Source organism: Mesocricetus auratus, unplaced genomic scaffold (genome assembly GCF_017639785.1).
Source record: "Mesocricetus auratus isolate SY011 unplaced genomic scaffold, BCM_Maur_2.0 Super-Scaffold_100046, whole genome shotgun sequence".
NCBI lineage: Eukaryota > Metazoa > Chordata > Mammalia > Rodentia > Cricetidae > Mesocricetus > Mesocricetus auratus.
The window spans coordinates 4,481,126-4,500,131 of record NW_024429223.1 but is presented as its reverse complement, the minus strand read 5'-3'; the positions used below and the strand labels follow the sequence as shown (position 1 = coordinate 4,500,131).

Sequence of the window (19,006 nt, the reverse complement as noted above, 5' to 3'; positions counted from 1 at the left end):
GAGGCCGAGGCAGGAGGATCACAAGTTCAAGGCCACCCTCCACAAAAATGAGTTCAGGGACAATGGGAGCAATTTAGACCCTGTTTCGAGGAGAATTAAGGGATGGCTATGTAGCCCAGTGAGACATCACTTGTCTAACATGCCTGAGGTCCCTGGGTTTGAGTCCCAGGAGCAGCCATACAAGGAGTTGATTATTGTTGTTTTGTCCGCTCTTTCGTTTGAAAGCTCGTGAAGTTGGTATGGCCCGTAATTATGAGTGTTTACTGAAACTTTTGTGTATTCACGCCTGTACTTAAAACTCAGCGTGTCTCCCAGCTGCAGAGGAAAGCATCGGGAGTATGAAGGGTTTTTTTGGTTTGGTTTTTGTTTTTTTGTTTTTTTGTTTTTACAAGACAGGGTTTCTCTGTATTGTTTTGGAGGCTGTCCTGGAACTTGCTCGGTAGACCAGGCTGGCCTCGAACTCACAGAGATCCGCCTGCCTCTGCCTCCTGAGTGCTGGGATTAAAGGCGTGCACCACCAACTCCTGGCCATAAGATGATTTTTGTTGCTATTTCATAACTGTAATTCTGCTACTGTTAGTGAATCATAATGTAACTATCTCATATATAGGATATCAGCTATGCAACTCCCGTGAAAGTGTCATTTGACCCCCAAAGGGGTCGTGGCCCACAGGTTGAGAACTGCAGCATTAGAGGACCCTGTCTACCTGATAACAACTTTTAGCAGGTTTTCAAGGAAAAGCACTATGTTAATTAAACAACAGTAGTTTCTTAATGAGTGTTGATTTAGTGGTCAAAGGGTGTTTTTTCTTTTAAGGTGTATTTACTTTTATTTAATGTGTGTGTGTTATGCCTGTATAACGTGTTTGCAGTACGCTCAGAGGCCAGAAGAGGGTGTCGGGTACTCTGGAACTGGAATTAGAGACTACAGTTAGCTGCCATGTAGGTGCTAGGAACCAAACCCAGGTCCTTTAGAAGAGCAGTCGGTGCTCTTAATCACTGAGCCGTCTCTCCAGCCCTTGGATTCTATTTTTTTTAAATATGTTTTAAAACTGGAGCCAAAGAGGTTGATCAGAAGTTAATAGCACGGGCTCACACAGTGGCTCACAGCCAATCCCAGAGGATCCATTGCCCTCTCCTGGACTGCAAGGACATCAGGCATACACAAGGTACACACACACACACACACACACACACACACACACACACACACACACACACACGCATGCACACAAAACGCCCATACACATAAAATCAAAACAAATAAGCAAAAAGAACCAAAAAAAAAAAAAAACCAATTCCCACAGCCGGGCCTGGGGTGCACACCTCTAATCCTAGCACTCGGGAACTGAAATGGGAAACTAAGGCGTTCAAATCCAGCTGGAGCTACGTAGTGAGACCCTGTTCAGAAATAAACAAGTAAAGAAGAGAAATAGATAAGTAAGGACACAGTTAAGTGGTATTTAGAGTTAGTGTTCATTCTCCCATTTACGTTAGTGCCATTCACTCTATCCAATTGTGTGCCCGGGCACCCTTTAATTGGGATAGTATTCATCTATTGGTTGTAAATAATGAGGCTTTGGTAGGTGAAGTGGTCCTTGATCCATTAACTGAATTCAAAGGTACATAATTTTGCTGCTGCTGGTGGTGGTGGTGGTGGTGGTGGTGGTTTTTCGAGACCAGGTTTCTCTGTGCGGTGCTGGCTGTCCTTGAGCTCACCCTGTAGATCAGGCTGTCCCCCCGGACTCATTCTATAGACCAGGCTGGCCTCAAATTTAGAGCTCTCCCATAGGGAAGCGTCTCCAGAGAATTTGTTCCTGTAATTCTTGAAAGAATTGAATCTGCTTGCATTTTTATTGAAAAGCTTCTGTGAAATTGCAGTTGCTTAATTGCTGATGCGTTTACACTATGACATCACGTCTCAAATTCCACGCCGACGACGCCGATTCGTTCCCTCGTAGGGAAAATAGCATGAAGCAGAGTTACACATCCGGCCTCACCGTGGCTCATTTCCTGTTTTCTCCAGCGATTCGGCAAGTCCGCAGCCCACGGGTCAGACAAGAAAGTGTGCCGTTGACCTGAAACCGGAAGCCGCTTACAACTTAATCCACACCCTTCTGTTTGGGGTCTTGGCGCTGAGTACCATGAGGTATCTCCATCTCAGCCGATTTCTTTGATTTAACTCGACGGCTTTTTAGTTGGTGTGGCCTGGCCGTGTGACTCAGAACCCACAGCCACCTTCGCTGATGATCTGCCCTCATGTATTCCCATTTCTCCATATCACTGCCAGGGTTTCCCTTAGCTGCAAACATTCTCCAAGGGTTCACTTACATGACTCCTCCTAGAAAGTGACGGAAAGTAGCCCTCGGGCCGGTGGCTTCTGTGCGGATTGACAGGGCCATCTTAGGTGCGGGGCTTCCCTCCCTCCCTCGCCTGAGGCTCCCACCAGCCGGTGCTGCTGACGGCCCCCTCTCTCTGCTCTTGCAGGATGAAATACCTGTGGATCTCCCATATGTGTGTCTTCGCGTCATTTGGCCTGTGCAGCTCTGAGATCTGGGAATTGCTTCTGAGGCTGCTTCATCTCTGTAACCCAAAGAGGGTGAGTGCCGTGTCCTCTCTCTGTCCAGTTGGAAGTGAGCTGTAGGGTTTCCTCTGTGTCAGAGTTTCAGGGGGTGCCACTGTCGAGTAGAGTGGATACAAACTCTGGAGTGCTTTGCTTTGTTTTGTGATGGGGTTTCTCTGTGAAGCCCTAGGTGTCCTGGAACTCACTCAGTAGACCAGGCTGGTCTCAAACTCACAGAGATCCGCCTGCCTCTGCCTCCTGAGTGCTGGGATTAGAGGCATGCGCCACCGACTCCTGGCTCAAAATCTGGATCTTGAATTCATTCACTTGATCTTTTATAAGGACTGATTTTTTTTTTTTATCCTTCGAGACAGGGTTTCTCTGTGGTTTTGGAAGCTGTCCTGGAACTCACTCTGTAGACCAGGCTGGCCTCGAACTCACAGAGATCCACCTGCCTCTGCCTCCCGAGTGCTGGGATTATAGGCATGGGTTACCACCGCCCGGCATATGGACTTATTTTTAAGATGTGTTTATTATTTTAAGTTTATCTTTTATTGTTAAGGGTTTTTTTTTGATAGTTCCACACACGTGTATAATGTAGTCTAGCTCCTATCTCAACATTCCTTCCTAACTCCCTCCCACGCCTGTGAGCCCTCCCCGCCCTGTCCTAGTTAGCTTCCCGTTGCTGCGATAAAACACCATGGCCAGGAGTAACTTGGGAAGGAAAGGCTCTATGGAACGTCTGTGTCCCGGGCCACGGCCCGTCGCCGACAGGAAGTCAGAGCAGCGGCTCAAGGCAGGAACGAAGCAAAGCAGGGGAGGAATGCTTGCTCCCCGGGGCTGGCTCCGCTCGCCCACTTCAGCACCGCCCACCGTGGGCTGGGCCCTCCCCACATCCACCACTAATGAAGAAAATGCCCCCACCGGCTTGAGCGCAGGCCTGTCTGAGGGAGACATCTGCCCAGTTTAGGCTTCCTCTTCCCAGGCGACCGTAGCTTAATATCACGTAGCCAGCTGACTGCCACCTACCGGTCCCCTCATTAGATTTTTTTGTCTTATGGCATATTTAGTTTAACCAAAGCCCTCTGCATGACCAGGACTGGGGCTGTGCATTGGAGCCTGGTCATCAATTTTTTTTTTTATTGTTGTTGTTGTTTTTCAAGATAGGGTTTCTCTGTGTAACAGCCCTGGCTGTCCTCAGACTCGATTTGTAGACCAGGCTGGCCTGGAACTCACAGAGACCCACTCTCCTCTGCCTCCCAAGTGCTGGGATTAAAGGCGTGCGCCACCACTGCCTGGCTCTGCCAATTATAGTTTTAAGTCACTTGTGTCGGATGTGTTCACTATACACAGAACTCAGGAATGCAGCAAAAAGAGCACGAAACATGAAATTAAAATTTTCCAGTTGTCCCATTGTTATAAGGCAATTTCCTGAAGGTAACTTACCAGCATCTGCGGGGTAGAGCTGACCAGCCCGTGACCACGAACCACTCTGCCCTCTGCATTTGTTAGGCGGCAGGGTGGTGCAGGCGGCGCAGGGAGCTCAGTGGCTTGACAGGTGTGATGCCTTCATTCAGTTTGTTTGGTTCCGCTGTCTCCGAAAGGCGTACAGGAACAAAGCCAGGCGTGGAGGCCACAGAGGTCTAGAGAGGTGTGATCTAACAGAGTCTTTGTCCCACAGATCTGGGTCATGCGGTATTCGGTGCCAATACTCACGCTCCTGTACCTGTGCTGTAAGGTAAGGCTGGTCCTGCCCGCTCTTCGTTTGGCAGCAGAGGGGCTTGTGGCATCCCCAGAGACTTCCTCTGAGTCTTGTTGAGGTGGCATTGATAGGAAAAGCAGTCTTTAAACTTGTAGTTTTTAGGGTGTTTTTTTTTTCTGTATTGTTTTGGAGGCTGTCCTGGAACTCGCTCTGTAGACCAGGCTGGCCTCGAACTCACAGAGATCCGCCTGCCTCTGCCTCCCGAGTGCTGGGATTATAGGCGTGCGCCACCAACGCCTGGCAATTTTTAGGGGTTAAGTGTTACAGTATAAAAGTCATCCAAAAAAAAAAAAAACTTAGAAAAAGTCGTTCCATTAGTTTCAACCCTTACTGAAGAGCAGATCCTGAAAATATTTCCAGACCTCTTTTGAAACAAATCAGGCAGAGAAATTTGGTTTATGTAGAGTGAGAGGTTTTAAGGTAGGACCAACTTAGCCTGTACATTTCATTAGATGTCTTCACGGGGACTGGACACTTGGGATAAACCGTGAGGTTAGTCTTTGGGGCCCGCATGGTGGTGCCCGAGAGTAATCTCAACCCTGAGAGTCAGCCTGGGCTTCATAATGAGACCCAAACAAAAACAACAGAAAGACTGACCCCTCTCCACAACCTGAAGACACTTTAATGACGCAGAGAAAACTGTCAGGTTCTCCTTTAACTGATTTAAAAGTGTTCCAAGACACCCTTCAGGGATGCCTGTCATTGGTCATTTGGCCACTTAGTGATTCATTTGTTGTGTCTTTGAGATTTATAGGTCTTGGGTTATCACCTGAGAAAATAACAGAGAATACTTAATTCTTAATTCAATTGAACCTTTTTCTTTTCTTTTGTTTGGCGGAGGGGAGGTGGTGGTGGTGTGGTGTTTTTCTGAGACAGGGTTTCTCTGTGTAGCCCTGGCTGTCCTGGAACTCACTCTGTGGATCAGGCTGGTCTCGAACTCACAGAGATCCTCCTGCCTCTGCCTCCCGAGGGCTGGGATTAAAGGTGCATGCAGCCACCATCCAGCTCTTTTGCTCTTTCTTAGACCAAAACCAAACTCAAACAAAACAAGCATATTTTTGCTGTTTTCCTACGCTGTTTTAAGTCAGAGCAGTGGACCAGAGGTTGCTATGGCGAGGTCCTGATTTGTCAGGTTGGCAGGAGAGCGTCTTCCCACAGCTCAGCCTCCAGACGGGCCTGCTGCTGTTATAACACGAGGGTTTATAAACTGACAGCTTCAGGCTAGGGGCCTGCACCTGATCGTCCCTGTCCTATCAGAACAGCTGCCACTAAAGGCGGAACCCACCAGCTCCGGGAAATGTATTCTTTTACATACGTAAGTGAAACAAGGTAAATGTTCAGTGAGCACTTGGCAACTTTTACGTGGGATTATAAGGGTTAACCCCCCCCCCCAGGTTCAGAATCGTTCTCCACTACAGCTGTTGGAACAGGATGGTATGGGACTAGGAACTCTGTGTGTGTGTGTGTGTGTGTGTGTGTGTGTCTGTGTGTGTGTGTGTGCGCGTGCGTGCGTGCGTGCGTGCATATGTGTTCGTGTGTGCATGCGTGCATGCATGCATGTGTACATAGATATTTGTGTGTGTGCCTGTCTGTATGCATGTGTATATGTGTCTCCATGTATATGTGTGTATGGATATGTTTGTGTGTGTGTGTATGTGTGTGTGTGTGTGTTGAATTCTCCACTACTTGTTGAAATTTGGTGAATTTTTTTATGCTGATTAAGGGCTTAGTGATAAGATTAAGGAAGGGGTTTACAGAATAAATACAGCATGGTCTAGAGCTTCGGTTCTTAAACATGGTCCCCAGGCAGGCAGAAGCATCAGCATCAGTGATGTAGGGAATGCAAGATGTGGGTTGCAGTCTGGACCGACTAAGTCAGAAGAAGTTTAAGCTCAGCCGCGTGATGCCGCGAACGGCTGCTGTGCTTCTCTGTACCCTCGGACTTTCTCGCAGACAGCCACGTCCCAGGGCGCCGACCCGCACCAAGGATAGCGTAGCAAAATGCCTGCCCTCCGTGTCCTTGATGCTGATGGTTCCTCCCCCTGTAACAGCCAGTCATTTCCTGGTGGGAGCAAAGTCCCCTTGTCTCCAACAACCACTGCTGCCAGGGACCAGTGGAACTGGAAAAGCTGCCGTTCCCAGCAGCGGCCGGCAGTGGTCCTGGGGTGATAGACTTGGGACTCTGATGAGTTTCTCAAGACTGGTGCTCAGGCCTTGGGCAGATAGCCTGATGCTTCTTCTCAATACTGTGCAAAGTACTTTAGATATACTCCATCTCAAATTTGCCACGTAAAGCCAGGCATGGTGGCACATAACTTCAACCCCAGCGTTGGGCAGACCAAGTCAGGGGAACTCTGTTCAGTCGCCAGCCTGGTCTACGTAAGGAGTTCCAGGACAGCCAGGGCTACACAGTAAGTGAGTCTCTGGCATTTTTTAAATATTTTATTTATTTATTATGTATAATATATACACATAATATTTTATTTATTTATTATGTATACAATCTTCTGCCTGCTTGCTAGGAGAGGGCATCAGAGCTCATTCAAGGTGGTTGTGAGCCACCATGTGGTTGCCGGGAATTGAACTCAGGACCTTTGGAAGAACAGTCGGTGCTCTTAACCACTTAGCCACCTCTCCAGCCCGAGTCTCGGGCATTTTAAGAAGAATCGTAGCTAGTGTGCATGCCTTTAATCCCAGCAGAGGCAGGTGGGTCTCTGTAAGTTTGAGGCCAGCCTGGTCTACAGAGCAAGTTCCAGGACAGCCAGAACTACATGGAGAAACCCTGTCTCAAGGAAAAAAAAAGTTAAGTATAAAATCAGAGAGAACATGAACAATATAGACATTGGGAATTTTTCCCTGACACTAAAACCATTTTCCATCGGTGCCAACTATTAAGATTTTTCTGTCAGTGATGTATTTATTCGAAGCCTGGCTTGAGTTTCACTGACAGTTATAATGGGGGTTGAGTTCTTTCCTCTGGGATAATCCCAGTCAGAGAGAAAAGCATGCAGTAGGCTCCTCAGAGCCAGAGATTAAAAGCATTTACCCTGGTCTCCATCAGCTTATTGGATTGGTAAAATCCCAGCTAATCTATTTCACTCTGTTAAAGGTGACATTTACTTCTTTACTCCCATATTATTTAGGGAATTTCCCCCAGGGTGCACTAGATTTCTAACATTCTGTCCTTATCAGCAACTTTGGATTTAGAAAAATATCCAATACCCATTGATTTCACACATATACCAAAAATAACTGGAGCCTTTTGTTATGTTGGTATTTAGGTGGTTGTCAAGTAACTGGGACGACATATTTAATCTCCAGAGTATTTAGTAGAGTGAGTCAGGAGTTTGAGGCTAGCCTGGGCTACATAGTAAGACCACCTCAAAACAACAAAATAAGAATTAATAGGGAGAATGGTGCTTGGTCCACCATCAGTTGACAATAATTAAGATTTAACTGGTTAATGAGCTAGAACTTACGTTAGGTGAGTGATGGATAGGAATGTTCTTTTTATATCGTGCCTGCATAACCTCAGAAGTGGCATAAATAACAAATCTAAAGTACGTTAGATTCTCCTGGAGAGTCCGATTCCCAGCCATTTTTTCCCCATTGTGCCAGCATTTGTATTAACACATATCAAACCATTTGCAGCAGAACAGTGTCATGGCACTGTGGTGGCCAGGCAGGGGACACCGAGCTCAGGAGCAGGTTCTGAGGCACAGCTCGGCTACTTCTGAGCCTGGTTGTCAGCCACCTCCCCAAGCCACAGTTTCCGTGCCGGGGAAACAAATCTGATGGTGCTGTTCCCTGCCGCGCCATCTGTCCTGTGGGGTATGGTGAGGACAGGATGTTTTCTGCGTTGGAAGCTTTGGGCAATGGGGGGAGTGCCCCTGTGTGTGTGTGTGTGTGTGTGTGTGTGTGTGTGTGTGTGTGTGTATGTGTCCCACGTGTGTGCAATACCCACAGAGGCCAGAAGAGGGCAGTGGGTACAGTCTGTTGTGAGCTACCTTGTGGGTGCAGGCTACCCGCCTGCGAGAGCCGAAAATGCTCTCAGTCACTGAGCCACTATCTCTCCAGGCCCAACAGTAGCATTTTTTTAAAGCAACATAAAAGTCCATATGCAAAAGCTAACGGAGCTTGTCTGACCCCGCTGAGCTCCAGCAGGGATGAATCTGGAATTCTCAGAGGTAGATTTTGTTCTGGGTTTCCATCTCCGTTTGTGTGCTTGGCTCCTGAGCACATGATACAAAGTTTCTCTTTCTCTGTTATTTCATCTTGGTGACTGTTACAGGGCTCATTTTGTTTTTAATTTCAGTCCTGGCCAGGAATGATGGATGAACTCTCCGAGTTGAAAGAATTCTACGACCCAGATACAGTGGAGCTGATGGACTGGATCAGGTGAGAGGAAAAAGCTATTCGAGTTTAAAACTTTGAATGCCTTTCTGAAGTCAGCTAAACATCTCAGTTGTTTGGGGGAGACAGTTTAGTTTCTAAGTGTGAAGAAGCGTCATCTATTTTTTAAAAATTCTTTAATACTCTGAATTTGGAAGAAACTCTTCCTAACTGGGTGTGGCGCCATACCCCTGTGACCCCAGCACTGAGGCAAAGGCACGGCCATGAGTTCGAGGCCAGCCCAGGTCACGAAGTGAGACCCTGTCTGTAAACAACAATTGGATTCTCTGCAGCTACGTTCCCTGAGGGAAAGGAAATACTCCTTTTAGAGTGGAACACAGGATCAGAATATAAACCTCAACCCCGGCGGAAGGGAGAGTGGATTTTATTTACCCACAAGGCTTAGCGGTTGAGAGCATGCACTGTTCTTGTAGAGGAGCCAAGCTCAGTTCCAGCACCCACGCCTGGTGGTTCACAGCCAGCTGGGAGTCTAGCTTCAGGGCCTCTGACCCCACCCCTGGTCTCTGCACATAGATGTACACGCGCACGCACGCACACACGCAAGCACAGACACAGGCTTCAGGGCCTCTGACTCCACCCCTGGCCTCTGCATACACACACACACACACACACACACACACACACACACACACACACACAGGCTTCGGGGCCTCTGACTCCACCCCTGGCCTCTGCACACACACACACACACACACACACACACAGGCTTCGGGGCCTCTGACTCCACCCCTGGCCTCTGCACACACACACACACACACACACACACACAGGCTTCAGGGTCTCTGACTCCACCCCTGGTCTCTGCACATAGATGTACACACACACACACACACACACACACACACGAGCGCGCATGCACACACGCACGCACGCGCACACACAAGCACAGACACAGGCTTCGGGGCCTCTGACCCCACCCCTGGTCTCTGCACATAGATGTACACACACACACACACACACACACACACACACACACACACACACGCACTCACGCACACGCACACACACAGGCTTCAGGGCCTCTGACTCCACCCCTAGCCTCCCCAGGCAGTTCATTCACAAGCATACCCCACACAGATGTACTCAACACATGTTTAAAAACAAGCATAAAACACCTTTTCACAAAATTTTACTTAACATGTGAAGACTTAGTTTCTACTCTTTGCTGATCTTGTCTTTTTTCTCATCTGAACCCTCTTCAGATTTGCCGTTAACACTGACACACATGAAAGTGTTCTTTCCTTCGAAGTTTTAAATTATAGCTCGCTGCGGGCTTCAGTGAACTCATCACACTGCCTACGCTCTCAGTTTAGAGAAAAATTTATTTCATTTTACTTCAAACATTTTCCTTAGCAGGGCATAGTGGCGCACGCCTTTAATACCAGCACTAGGGAGGCAGAGGCAAGTGGATCTCCTGAGTTTGAGGCCAGCCTGGTCTACAGAGAGGCTTCCAGGACAGCCAGGGCTACACAAAGAGATCCTGTTTCAAATTTTTAAAATTAATTAATGAATTAAAAGATAAAACACTTTCTGCTGCCCTGCTCCCTACCCCCACCCTCGCCTCGAGACAGGGTTTCTCTGTGTAGCCCTAACTGTCCTGGAACTTACTCTGTAGACCAGACTGGCCTCGAACTCACAGAGATCCGCCTGCCTCTGCCTCTCAAGTGCTGGGATTAAAGGTGTGCGCCACCAACGCCCGGCTGTTTTCTTGGTTTTCCGAGACAGGGTTTCTCTATTGTTTTGGAGGCTGTCCTGGAACTCACTCTTGTAGACCAGGCTGGCCTCGAACTCACAGAGATCCTCCTGCCTCTGCCTCCCGAGTGCTGGGATTAAAGAAACGCACCACTACCACCCTGAGAACATTTTCCTTTTTAAAATTGCTTTCATTGTATTTTCATGTGTTAGGGTGTTTTGCCTGCATATGTGTCTGGTGGCCCTCAATGGTTGTGAGCCATCGTGTGAGTACTGAGAATTAAACCCAGGTCCTCAGGAAGAGCAGCAAGCGCTCTGAACCGCCGAGCCCTCTCTCCAGCCCATGGAGATTTTCAATACAAAGCAGCACCAGAATTCCCCGGCATGATATCGCTCTTTTCTTCCTTTTCTTTCCTTCTTTTTCTTTTTCCTCTTTTCGCCTGAACTTGGCTGCTTTGCCTCAAAGACTTCCAGCCTCGGAAGGAAGCTAGTGCGTTAAAGAGTTCTGTTCAGGAACGCTGGCTCTCGCCAGCAATGACAAACGTCTGTACCTAAGCGACGTGCCCACACTCTGTAGAGTGAGCTCTCCTGCTTTAAGAGCGGGAGTCACCTCTCTGTACACAGACGAGTCCGCTGTCTCCATCACTTAGGGTTTTAGCAGCAGCGGCCTCGTGGGTACCTGCCAGGACCAGCGCTTACTGGCCAGTACCGGTTAGTAACTGTGTCATGTTAGCAGGTGGTAACCGCTTGCTGCTTAGGTTTCCTGAGCACCACGCATGGCTTCTGTAGCGACTTAAGTCTATGTATCTGTGTGGCTTTGGTCTCAATGTCAGACGAGGGGGTAGTTTTTGACACGTTTCTGGGGCCAGGGGAGAAGGGCACTTCATCCTTGTTTATTAACCTTAAGTCATGGTGTGGGAGTAGACAATTCTTTTTGGTATTCATTGTAAATACATTGTAAATAGGAAAGGATTATTTATACGCATAAATACTTATAACATGAGCATCTGAAAGCAAGGCTGGTCCTCTCTGCCTGCATTCTTTTTAATGTATTGCATGTGTATTGGTATGAGGGTTGCAGACAGCTGTGAGCCGCCACGTGGGTGCTGGGAACTGAACCCTGGCTCTCTGGAAGAGCAGCCAGTGCTCCTAACCACTGAGCCACAACCCTCCAGCCCCTCTGTGTGTGTGGTTTTTTTGTTTGTTTAAGGATTTGTTTTTATCTTTGTCATGTACATGTGGGGATGTGTGCTGGCGTGGAGGCGCCCCAGAGTCTACAAAAGGGTTGTTGGGTCCCCAAGAGCTGAAGTTGCAGGATGTTGTGAGCCACCCGGCAGGGTTGCTAGGACTTGAGCTCAGTTCCTCCTAACCACCTCTCTAGCACTGGTCCCCTGCTTTTTTTTTTTTTTTTTGGTTTTACGAGACAGGGTTTCTCTGTATATTGTTTTGGAGGCTGTCGGTCCAGCCCGGCCTCGAACTCACAGAGATCCGCCTGCCTCTGCCTCCTGAGTGCTGGGATTAAAGGCATGCGCCACCACCGCATTCCCTGCATTTCTAACGCGACCCTGTGGAAGGAAGGTGGCGCCCTGGGCTGCATCTCATAGGCGGTGGTGGCTCTCCTCTCCCTGGTTTTCCCCTCAAAAAGAAAATAAAAATAAATAGAGTCCTGGGGATGCCAGCCAGTCATAGAATGATGCCTGCTTAGCAAGCGTGAAGCAGCATTTCGGGTTCTGCGAAAGTATGGGTGAGGTGATATTCTGGTATAGAGAAGGTAGCGTCGGGCTGTTGCTCCTCCCTGCTGGGGGCTGGCCTTGGCTTCTTCGAGCCCCCCTTTCGATAGCAGCGTCTTTGCTGGCGCACTCCCCTGACTTGCTCTCCTCCCCCTCTCCTCATTCTCACAACTGAAAGAGTCATATTGTTCTAAAAATATTAGTGCCATTGTCATCTAATCTTGCCGATATCTCTGAAAACTCCTCAAATTGAAACGATTCTATTTTGTTTTTTTGGTTGAAAAAAAAATATAGCCGCTTGGCATGTTTGTAAATTAAGCTTAAGTGATGATGAATGTATGCCAAAGTAGGGTCTATTTAGACACCAAAATATGTTTGTTTAAATCAACATTCAAATCAGCTGTGGTCGGCAGGCTCCATTCCCCCCCTCCCCGCCCCCGTAAGGGAGCACATTTAATACTCTTTATTTTCTTAGTACTACAGGTTGAACCTAGGGCTTCATGCTTGCTAAGCAGGCATCATTCTGCGACTGACAGCCATCCCCAGACCTATTTTTACTTCTTCTTCTTTTGAGGTGGGAATCTCACAAAGCCGCCGCCCACGCTAGCCTGGAACTCACGCTGCAGCTCAAGCTAGACCCTGAACTTTGGGCCTCCTGCCCCAGCCTCCCCAGTAGCGAGACCCAGCGGGGTCACCTGCACCCTTACCCACCCCGGCTGCTCTGTCCTTGGATGCTGCAGTTGTGATGGTGTCCGTTAGAGCCAGAGGAGACACTCAGGTTTCAAGATGGCTGGTCCTGTGATGTCATTCGAAAAACCCAGAGACACAGCCAGTGGCCTTCCATGTTACTGTCAGAAGATCCTATCAGGGTGTGGAGAGGAGGCTTATCCGTCAATCTGTCACGACACCCCCTCCCCCGGCCCTCAGAGCCACACACCTGCTCCGTGGAGGTCTGGGCTTCCTGCAGGCTGACTGCCGAGGACATATAGGAAGTCGCCTTGGTGGGAGTTAGTGGTTGTCCATCTCTGTTTTGTTTTGGTTTGGTTTTTTTTTTTTTTTTTTTTGCTTTGTTTTGTTTTGGTTTGGTTTTTGAGACTGGGTTTCTCTGTATTGTTTTGGAGGCTGTCCTGGAACTCACTCTGTAGACCAGGCTGGCCTCGAACTCCCAGAGATCCACCTGCCTCTGCCTCCCAAGTGCTGGGATTAAAGGCGTGCACCACCAGCACCTGGCGATTGTCCCATCTTAAAGGAGCCCAGCTGCGGTTTTCTAGGAGAGAGAACCTCAAGAAGTTACTTCAGGACAGTCCTTGTCCTGTGAGCGCACTGGAAGCCTTTACGTTGTGAAGCCCTCATACCTGAAGCCGTGTGCTTACTGGTACAGTCCAGTAGCTTCTGCGCGAGCACCCGCTGTGCACGCAGGACACCAGGGCACACGTGTGAACGCCGGTGGCTGTCCGCCAGCGTGCCTGGCGGATCCCCATGCTCTGGCTTCACTCAGCCTCATGGTCTGCAGACCCTCACAAGCGTGGCTGGGAGGTGTTTGGAATTTGGTTTCCTGGTGAAACAGGTGGATGTAAATGTGTAAACCAGGCGTACCCAGGCCTGTAACCCCAGCACGTCCCCGTATTCCCAGAACTTGGAGGTGGAGCCAGGAACGCTGTGTGCCTGAACTCACCCTTAGCAGCACAGTGAGTTGAGATACGTGAGGCCTTGTCTCAGAGAGAGAGAGAGAGAGAGAGAGAGAGAGAGAGAGAGAGAGAGAGAGAGCTCACTCTTAGCAGCACAGTGAGTTGATGCTCAGCTTGGGATACGTGAGACCTTGTCTCAGAGAGAGAGAGAGGAAGAGAGAGGGGGGGAAAGAAGAGAGAGGAGAGAGAGAGAAAGAAGAAAGAGGAGAGAGAGAGGAAAGACAGAGGAGAGAGGAGAGAGAGAGAAAGAAGAGAGAGGAGAGAGAGAAGAGAGAGAGACAGAGAGACCTCACCCTTAGCAGCACAGTGAGTTGATGCTCAGCTTGGGATACGTGAGACCTTGTCTCAGACAGAGAGAGAGGATGTGTGCGTGCCTTTTCCTTCCCTCTCTGCCTTCCTGACTTTCCCCACATGGAGCCCTGCTCTGTATTCCGACCCTTGTGCCAACAGCTCTCAGAAGATTTTGGGTAACTACATTTCTTAAGGCACGCTAGCCCGCAAGGGACCTTTTGTGGAGGTCAGGTCCTGGGTGTGTGGCCCCAGCTGCCTCCCAGTGCCCCTGTGAGAACTGGGGTGGCCGCCATCTCTCCGCTCTGAGCCTGCCCTGAGTTCTCCCTTACCTCCTAGCAGAGTATCCTCTTCCCTGACACCGGGCGCAGAGATCGGTTCCTGGGCTCCTCTGCCTCCTTGTGTCTCTTCCAGCGAAAGCCAGGTTGGGGCCTCTACAGGCCTCAGGTGTGACCAGGCGGTGTCTCTCCTCGGGCCTTAGGTATGACCAGGCAGTGCCTCTACAGGCTTTAACTGTGACCAGGCGGTGTCTCTACAGGCCTTAGGTGTGACCAGGCAGTGCCTCTACAGGCTTTAACTGTGACCAGGCGGTGTCTCTACAGACCTTAGGTATGACCAGGCGGTGCCTCTACAGGCTTTAACTGTGACCAGGCGGTGTCTCTCCTCGGGCCTTAGGTGTTACTGAAAAGCATGTTTGCCCCAGCGAGGATGACTCTGACAGCTGCGTGGCCCGGCCATGCCTTGTGCCCGTCTATCCTGGAATGCAACATTTTTGTTGCCAGGAAATGTTCTTGTGCAATTAAGAGGGATCTGTAGATGGGGTTATTTTGAAAGATGGCACTTTAATGACTTGCCTTTAGGAGTATGTCGCTAGACGTAACCTCTCTGCAATCAAGAAGCTTTCCATGTGTAGCGTGTTCTCAGCACAACTGAAAAGACACACTGAATTGCTTTTGCTTTTAATCAGAGGGGAGAGAGTTGCGCATGTTTTAAAGATGACGCCGTCTGTGTTCAGACTTTAAATGCTGGTGGGCCTCTCATTGATCAAGTGTGTGTGTGTGTGTGTGTGTGTGTGTGTGTGTGTGTGTGTGTGTGTGTGCCCGCCTGTATTATATGTATGTGCACCGTGTGTGTGCAGTGCCCTCAGAATCCAGAAAGGGACGTCGGATCCCCAGAACCGTAGCTACAGACGTGCGTGTTCCCATGTGGGTGTTGGGAATGGAACCAGGGCCCTCTGGAAAAGCATCCAGGGCTCTTAATCACTCCAGCACCCCAACGCCCAAACCATTTCCCCCATCCGTATAGTCCTTTAAACTATTTGAAGTGTTCCGTTAGCCCATTGGTTTAGCGGTAGTTAGCCTGTTGAAGCTTGACGCTTTGAGACTGAATGAAATCGGGACCCCCTGTGTCTCCTGCTCTGCCAGACAGGGATGCAGGCGCATCTTCCTGTGTAGTCTAAGTCGATATGTTACTGTAGGCTGACCTCAGTGGGATGGCGTATACCCTTGAGAGGATCCAGGCGGATCCTGGACCGGGTAAATAATGGCTCTGCCTTTCATTAAGGTTTATTCCCTTTAGCAACTGTGGTACAGTCTAAAGTTTACAGTATATCTAAACTTTAGACTCTAAATGGAGGCCGGAAGTGAGACAAGGACCAGGGTACGAGTTAAGTGAGCCTTAATTAGAATGAGCTGAAATTCCCCTAAGTTCCTGTCCTGAGACATTCTCCTCCTCCCCATGCCTTTGAGCCCCCCATTCCCCCTTGCCTTCCCAACCCCCGTTTCCTCTGACAGTGTGGGACCACTGTCAGACTTCCCTGTGAACTGTGGATCTGGAGGACAGAGCAAGCCTCTCTCTCTGACCCGCCTTCCTGAGTCTGCTTAGAATGCTGACAGCCCTGTCAGTGAAGCCAGCCAAGCTCATGCTGAAGTTTTAGACTTGAGTGAGGGCGAGGGCGGCGGGGGGGGGATGATGATGTGTCTGTCATTCCTTCCCCGCTCATTGTGATTTCATCCACTCCTCCCCCCTCGCCCGAGAAGCCTTATTGGAACGCAGCAGTGGATGGGTGTCATGGTTAGAAAGAAGCCTCGCAGTTTCTATACGTAACTCGTTCTGTTAAGTGTCATCACTCGAAGCATGGCGTGTCTTGCCCCCAGACACCCACAGGCCCTCGCTGGCCTGCGTTCAGGCTGTATTCTTAGTGTTGAGTTAGGATAAAGATAGGGATGTGAGGAGGCGTCTCAGTCCTAGGAGGCAGCGGGGAGCAGGTTGCGGGCCTTGCTTCCCCAAGACTGCAGCCGCCCGGCCGGCTTTCCTTTTAAATTTCAAATAGTCTTCGGGACTACCGCGTCATGTGTCTTAGCCCAGATCAGCAGGCCCCTGTTTCTTTTTCCCTTAGTGTTCTGTTCTGGTTTTGAGACAGGGTCTTTCTGTGCAGCACCTGGCTGGCCTGGAACTACACCTGTCTCGGAGTGCTGAGGTTAAGGGGGTGTACATGGTCATGCCAGCAAACCTCTTCTGTCTGTCTGTCTGTCTGTCTCTCTCTCTCTCTCTCTCTCCTCTACTCTGTCTCTCTGTCTGTCTCTCTGTCTCTCTCTCCTCTACTCTGTCTCTGTCTCTCTGTCTCTCCCTCTGTTTCTCTCTCTCTACTCTGTGTCTGTCTCTCTGTGTCTGTCTCTCTCTGTCTCTCTGTCTCTCTCTACTCTACTCTGTCTCTCTGTCTGTCTGTCTCTCTCTACTCTGTCTCTCTGTCTGTCTGTCTCTCTCTACTCTGTCTCTCTGTCTGTCTCTCTGTCTCTCTCTCCTCTACTCTGTCTCTGTCTCTCTGTCTCTCCCTCTGTTTCTCTCTCTCTACTCTGTGTCTGTCTCTCTGTGTCTGTCTCTCTCTGTCTCTCTGTCTCTCTCTACTCTACTCTGTCTCTCTGTCTGTCTGTCTCTCTCTACTCTGTCTCTCTGTCTGTCTGTCTCTCTCTACTCTGTCTCTCTGTCTGTCTCTCTGTCTCTCTCTCCTCTACTCTGTCTCTGTCTCTCTGTCTCTCCCTCTGTTTCTCTCTCTCTACTCTGTGTCTGTCTCTCTGTGTCTGTCTCTCTCTGTCTCTCTGTCTCTCTCTACTCTACTCTGTCTCTCTGTCTGTCTGTCTCTCTCTACTCTGTCTCTCTGTCTGTCTGTCTCTCTCTACTCTGTCTCTCTGTCTGTCTCTCTGTCTCTCTCTCCTCTACTCTGTCTCTGTCTCTCTGTCTCTCCCTCTGTTTCTCTCTCTCTACTCTGTGTCTGTCTCTCTGTGTCTGTCTCTCTCTGTCTCTCTGTCTCTCTCTACTCTACTCTGTCTCTCTGTCTGTCTGTCTCTCTCTACTCTGTCTCTCTGTCTGTCTGTCTCTCTCTACTCTGTCTCTCTGTCTGTCTCTCTGTCTCTCTCTACTCTACTCTGTCTCTGTCTCTCTGTGCCTGTCTCTCTCTCTGTCTCTCTCTATCTGTCTGTCTCTCTATCTGTCTGTCTCTCTCTGTCTGTCTCTACTCTGTCTCTGTTTCTACTCTGTCTCTGTCTCTCTGTGTCTGTGTCTGTCTCTGTCTCTGTCTCTCTCTCTCTCTTTAGTTTTTTGAGACAGGATTTCTCTGTGTAGCAGCCCTAGCTGCCCTGGAATGTACTCTGTAGACCAGGCTGGCCTCGAACTCACAGAGATCCCCTAGAGTGCTGTAGAGTGCCGGGATTAAAGACGTGAGCCACCGTCACCTGGTTCAGCCTTCCTGTTTCTTAACCCAAAGATAAACATGTCTTGGAACGTTCCTCGTTTGGGGCAGAGGCTGGAGGAGTCCTCCATAACAGCTCCCAGCTTTCCCCCAGAAGGACGAGAGTTGAGTCAGCTATAGGCTCTTATTTTTCCAGACGTGTGTCATCACGTCACCACAGAAGCTGACACAAGAGGATGGCGATGTAGAGGCTAGCCTGGGCTGTGCGGCAAGACTCAGTGTCAGAATTTAAAAGAAGAAGGAAAAAAGATCCCTTCTCTTCTGGGCTGAGGGAAGGGAAAGACCTTCCACGTAGCGTCTCTCCCACGTTCTCCATCATGGCTCTTCACGGCCCACGAGGAAACAGTCAGAGCTTGTGGTCATTGGAAAACAAGTTCGTGGGACGGTCTTAGGGTACCCACACTATTTAAGCTTTGGCTTTGCGTATTATTTTCTTTATCAGGGCTAAGGAGGAAGGATGCTCCCATGTCAGATAATGTGCATCCTCTCTGAGTGGTGGATCTACCTCTTAGAGGCGGCTTCCCAACTCTGCCTCCATGGCTGCAGGGCTTTCTTCCTCAAATGTTGTCTACACTGGATTCTGGGTTTCATTTTGCTCTTCTAACCCCATGGAATTGAGTCACAATCAGCTGGGCTTCCCTGACTTCTTATTTTATTATTTCTTTTTACTTTTTTTTCTTTTGGTTTTTCAAAACAGGGTTTCTCTGTATTTGTTTTGGAGGCTGTCCTGGAACTCACTCTGTACACCAGGCTGGCCTCGAACTCACAGAGATCCGCCTGCCTCTGCCTCCTGGGTGCTGGGGTTAAAGGCGTGCGCCGCCAGTGCCTGGCTTCTTTTTACTTTTTTGTGTATGAGTTTCTGCATGTATATGAGTATATATGTGTGTATATGTGTGTGTGTGCACACACAAATATATGTATGTATGTATACATATATACTCACATATATACACATACATATATGTATATGCATGTATACACATACACACACATGTATGCATGCATGGTGTGTATATATGCATCATGTATGCATGGCTTGAGAAGGCCAGAAAAGGGAGTCTGAAAAGGGAACCCTGCCCCCTGGAATGGGAGTTGCAGTCAGTTGTGAGACACTGCGCGGGG

General features: G+C 49.1%; 1 protein-coding gene across 3 annotated transcripts in view; it reads left to right on the top strand.

Annotated features, from left to right (window-relative positions):
- Positions 1 to 19,006, top strand: part of Dpy19l3 (dpy-19 like C-mannosyltransferase 3) — an 81,726-nt gene that overhangs the window by 53,040 nt on the left and 9,680 nt on the right. For all 3 annotated transcript variants that reach the window (XM_040735452.1, XM_040735453.1, XM_040735454.1), the window contains 4 exons: positions 2,027 to 2,149; positions 2,488 to 2,599; positions 4,245 to 4,301; positions 8,641 to 8,723. In XM_040735452.1, the coding sequence (XP_040591386.1) occupies positions 2,027 to 2,149; positions 2,488 to 2,599; positions 4,245 to 4,301; positions 8,641 to 8,723 (375 nt within the window). The remainder of the gene's footprint in view (positions 1 to 2,026; positions 2,150 to 2,487; positions 2,600 to 4,244; positions 4,302 to 8,640; positions 8,724 to 19,006) is intronic.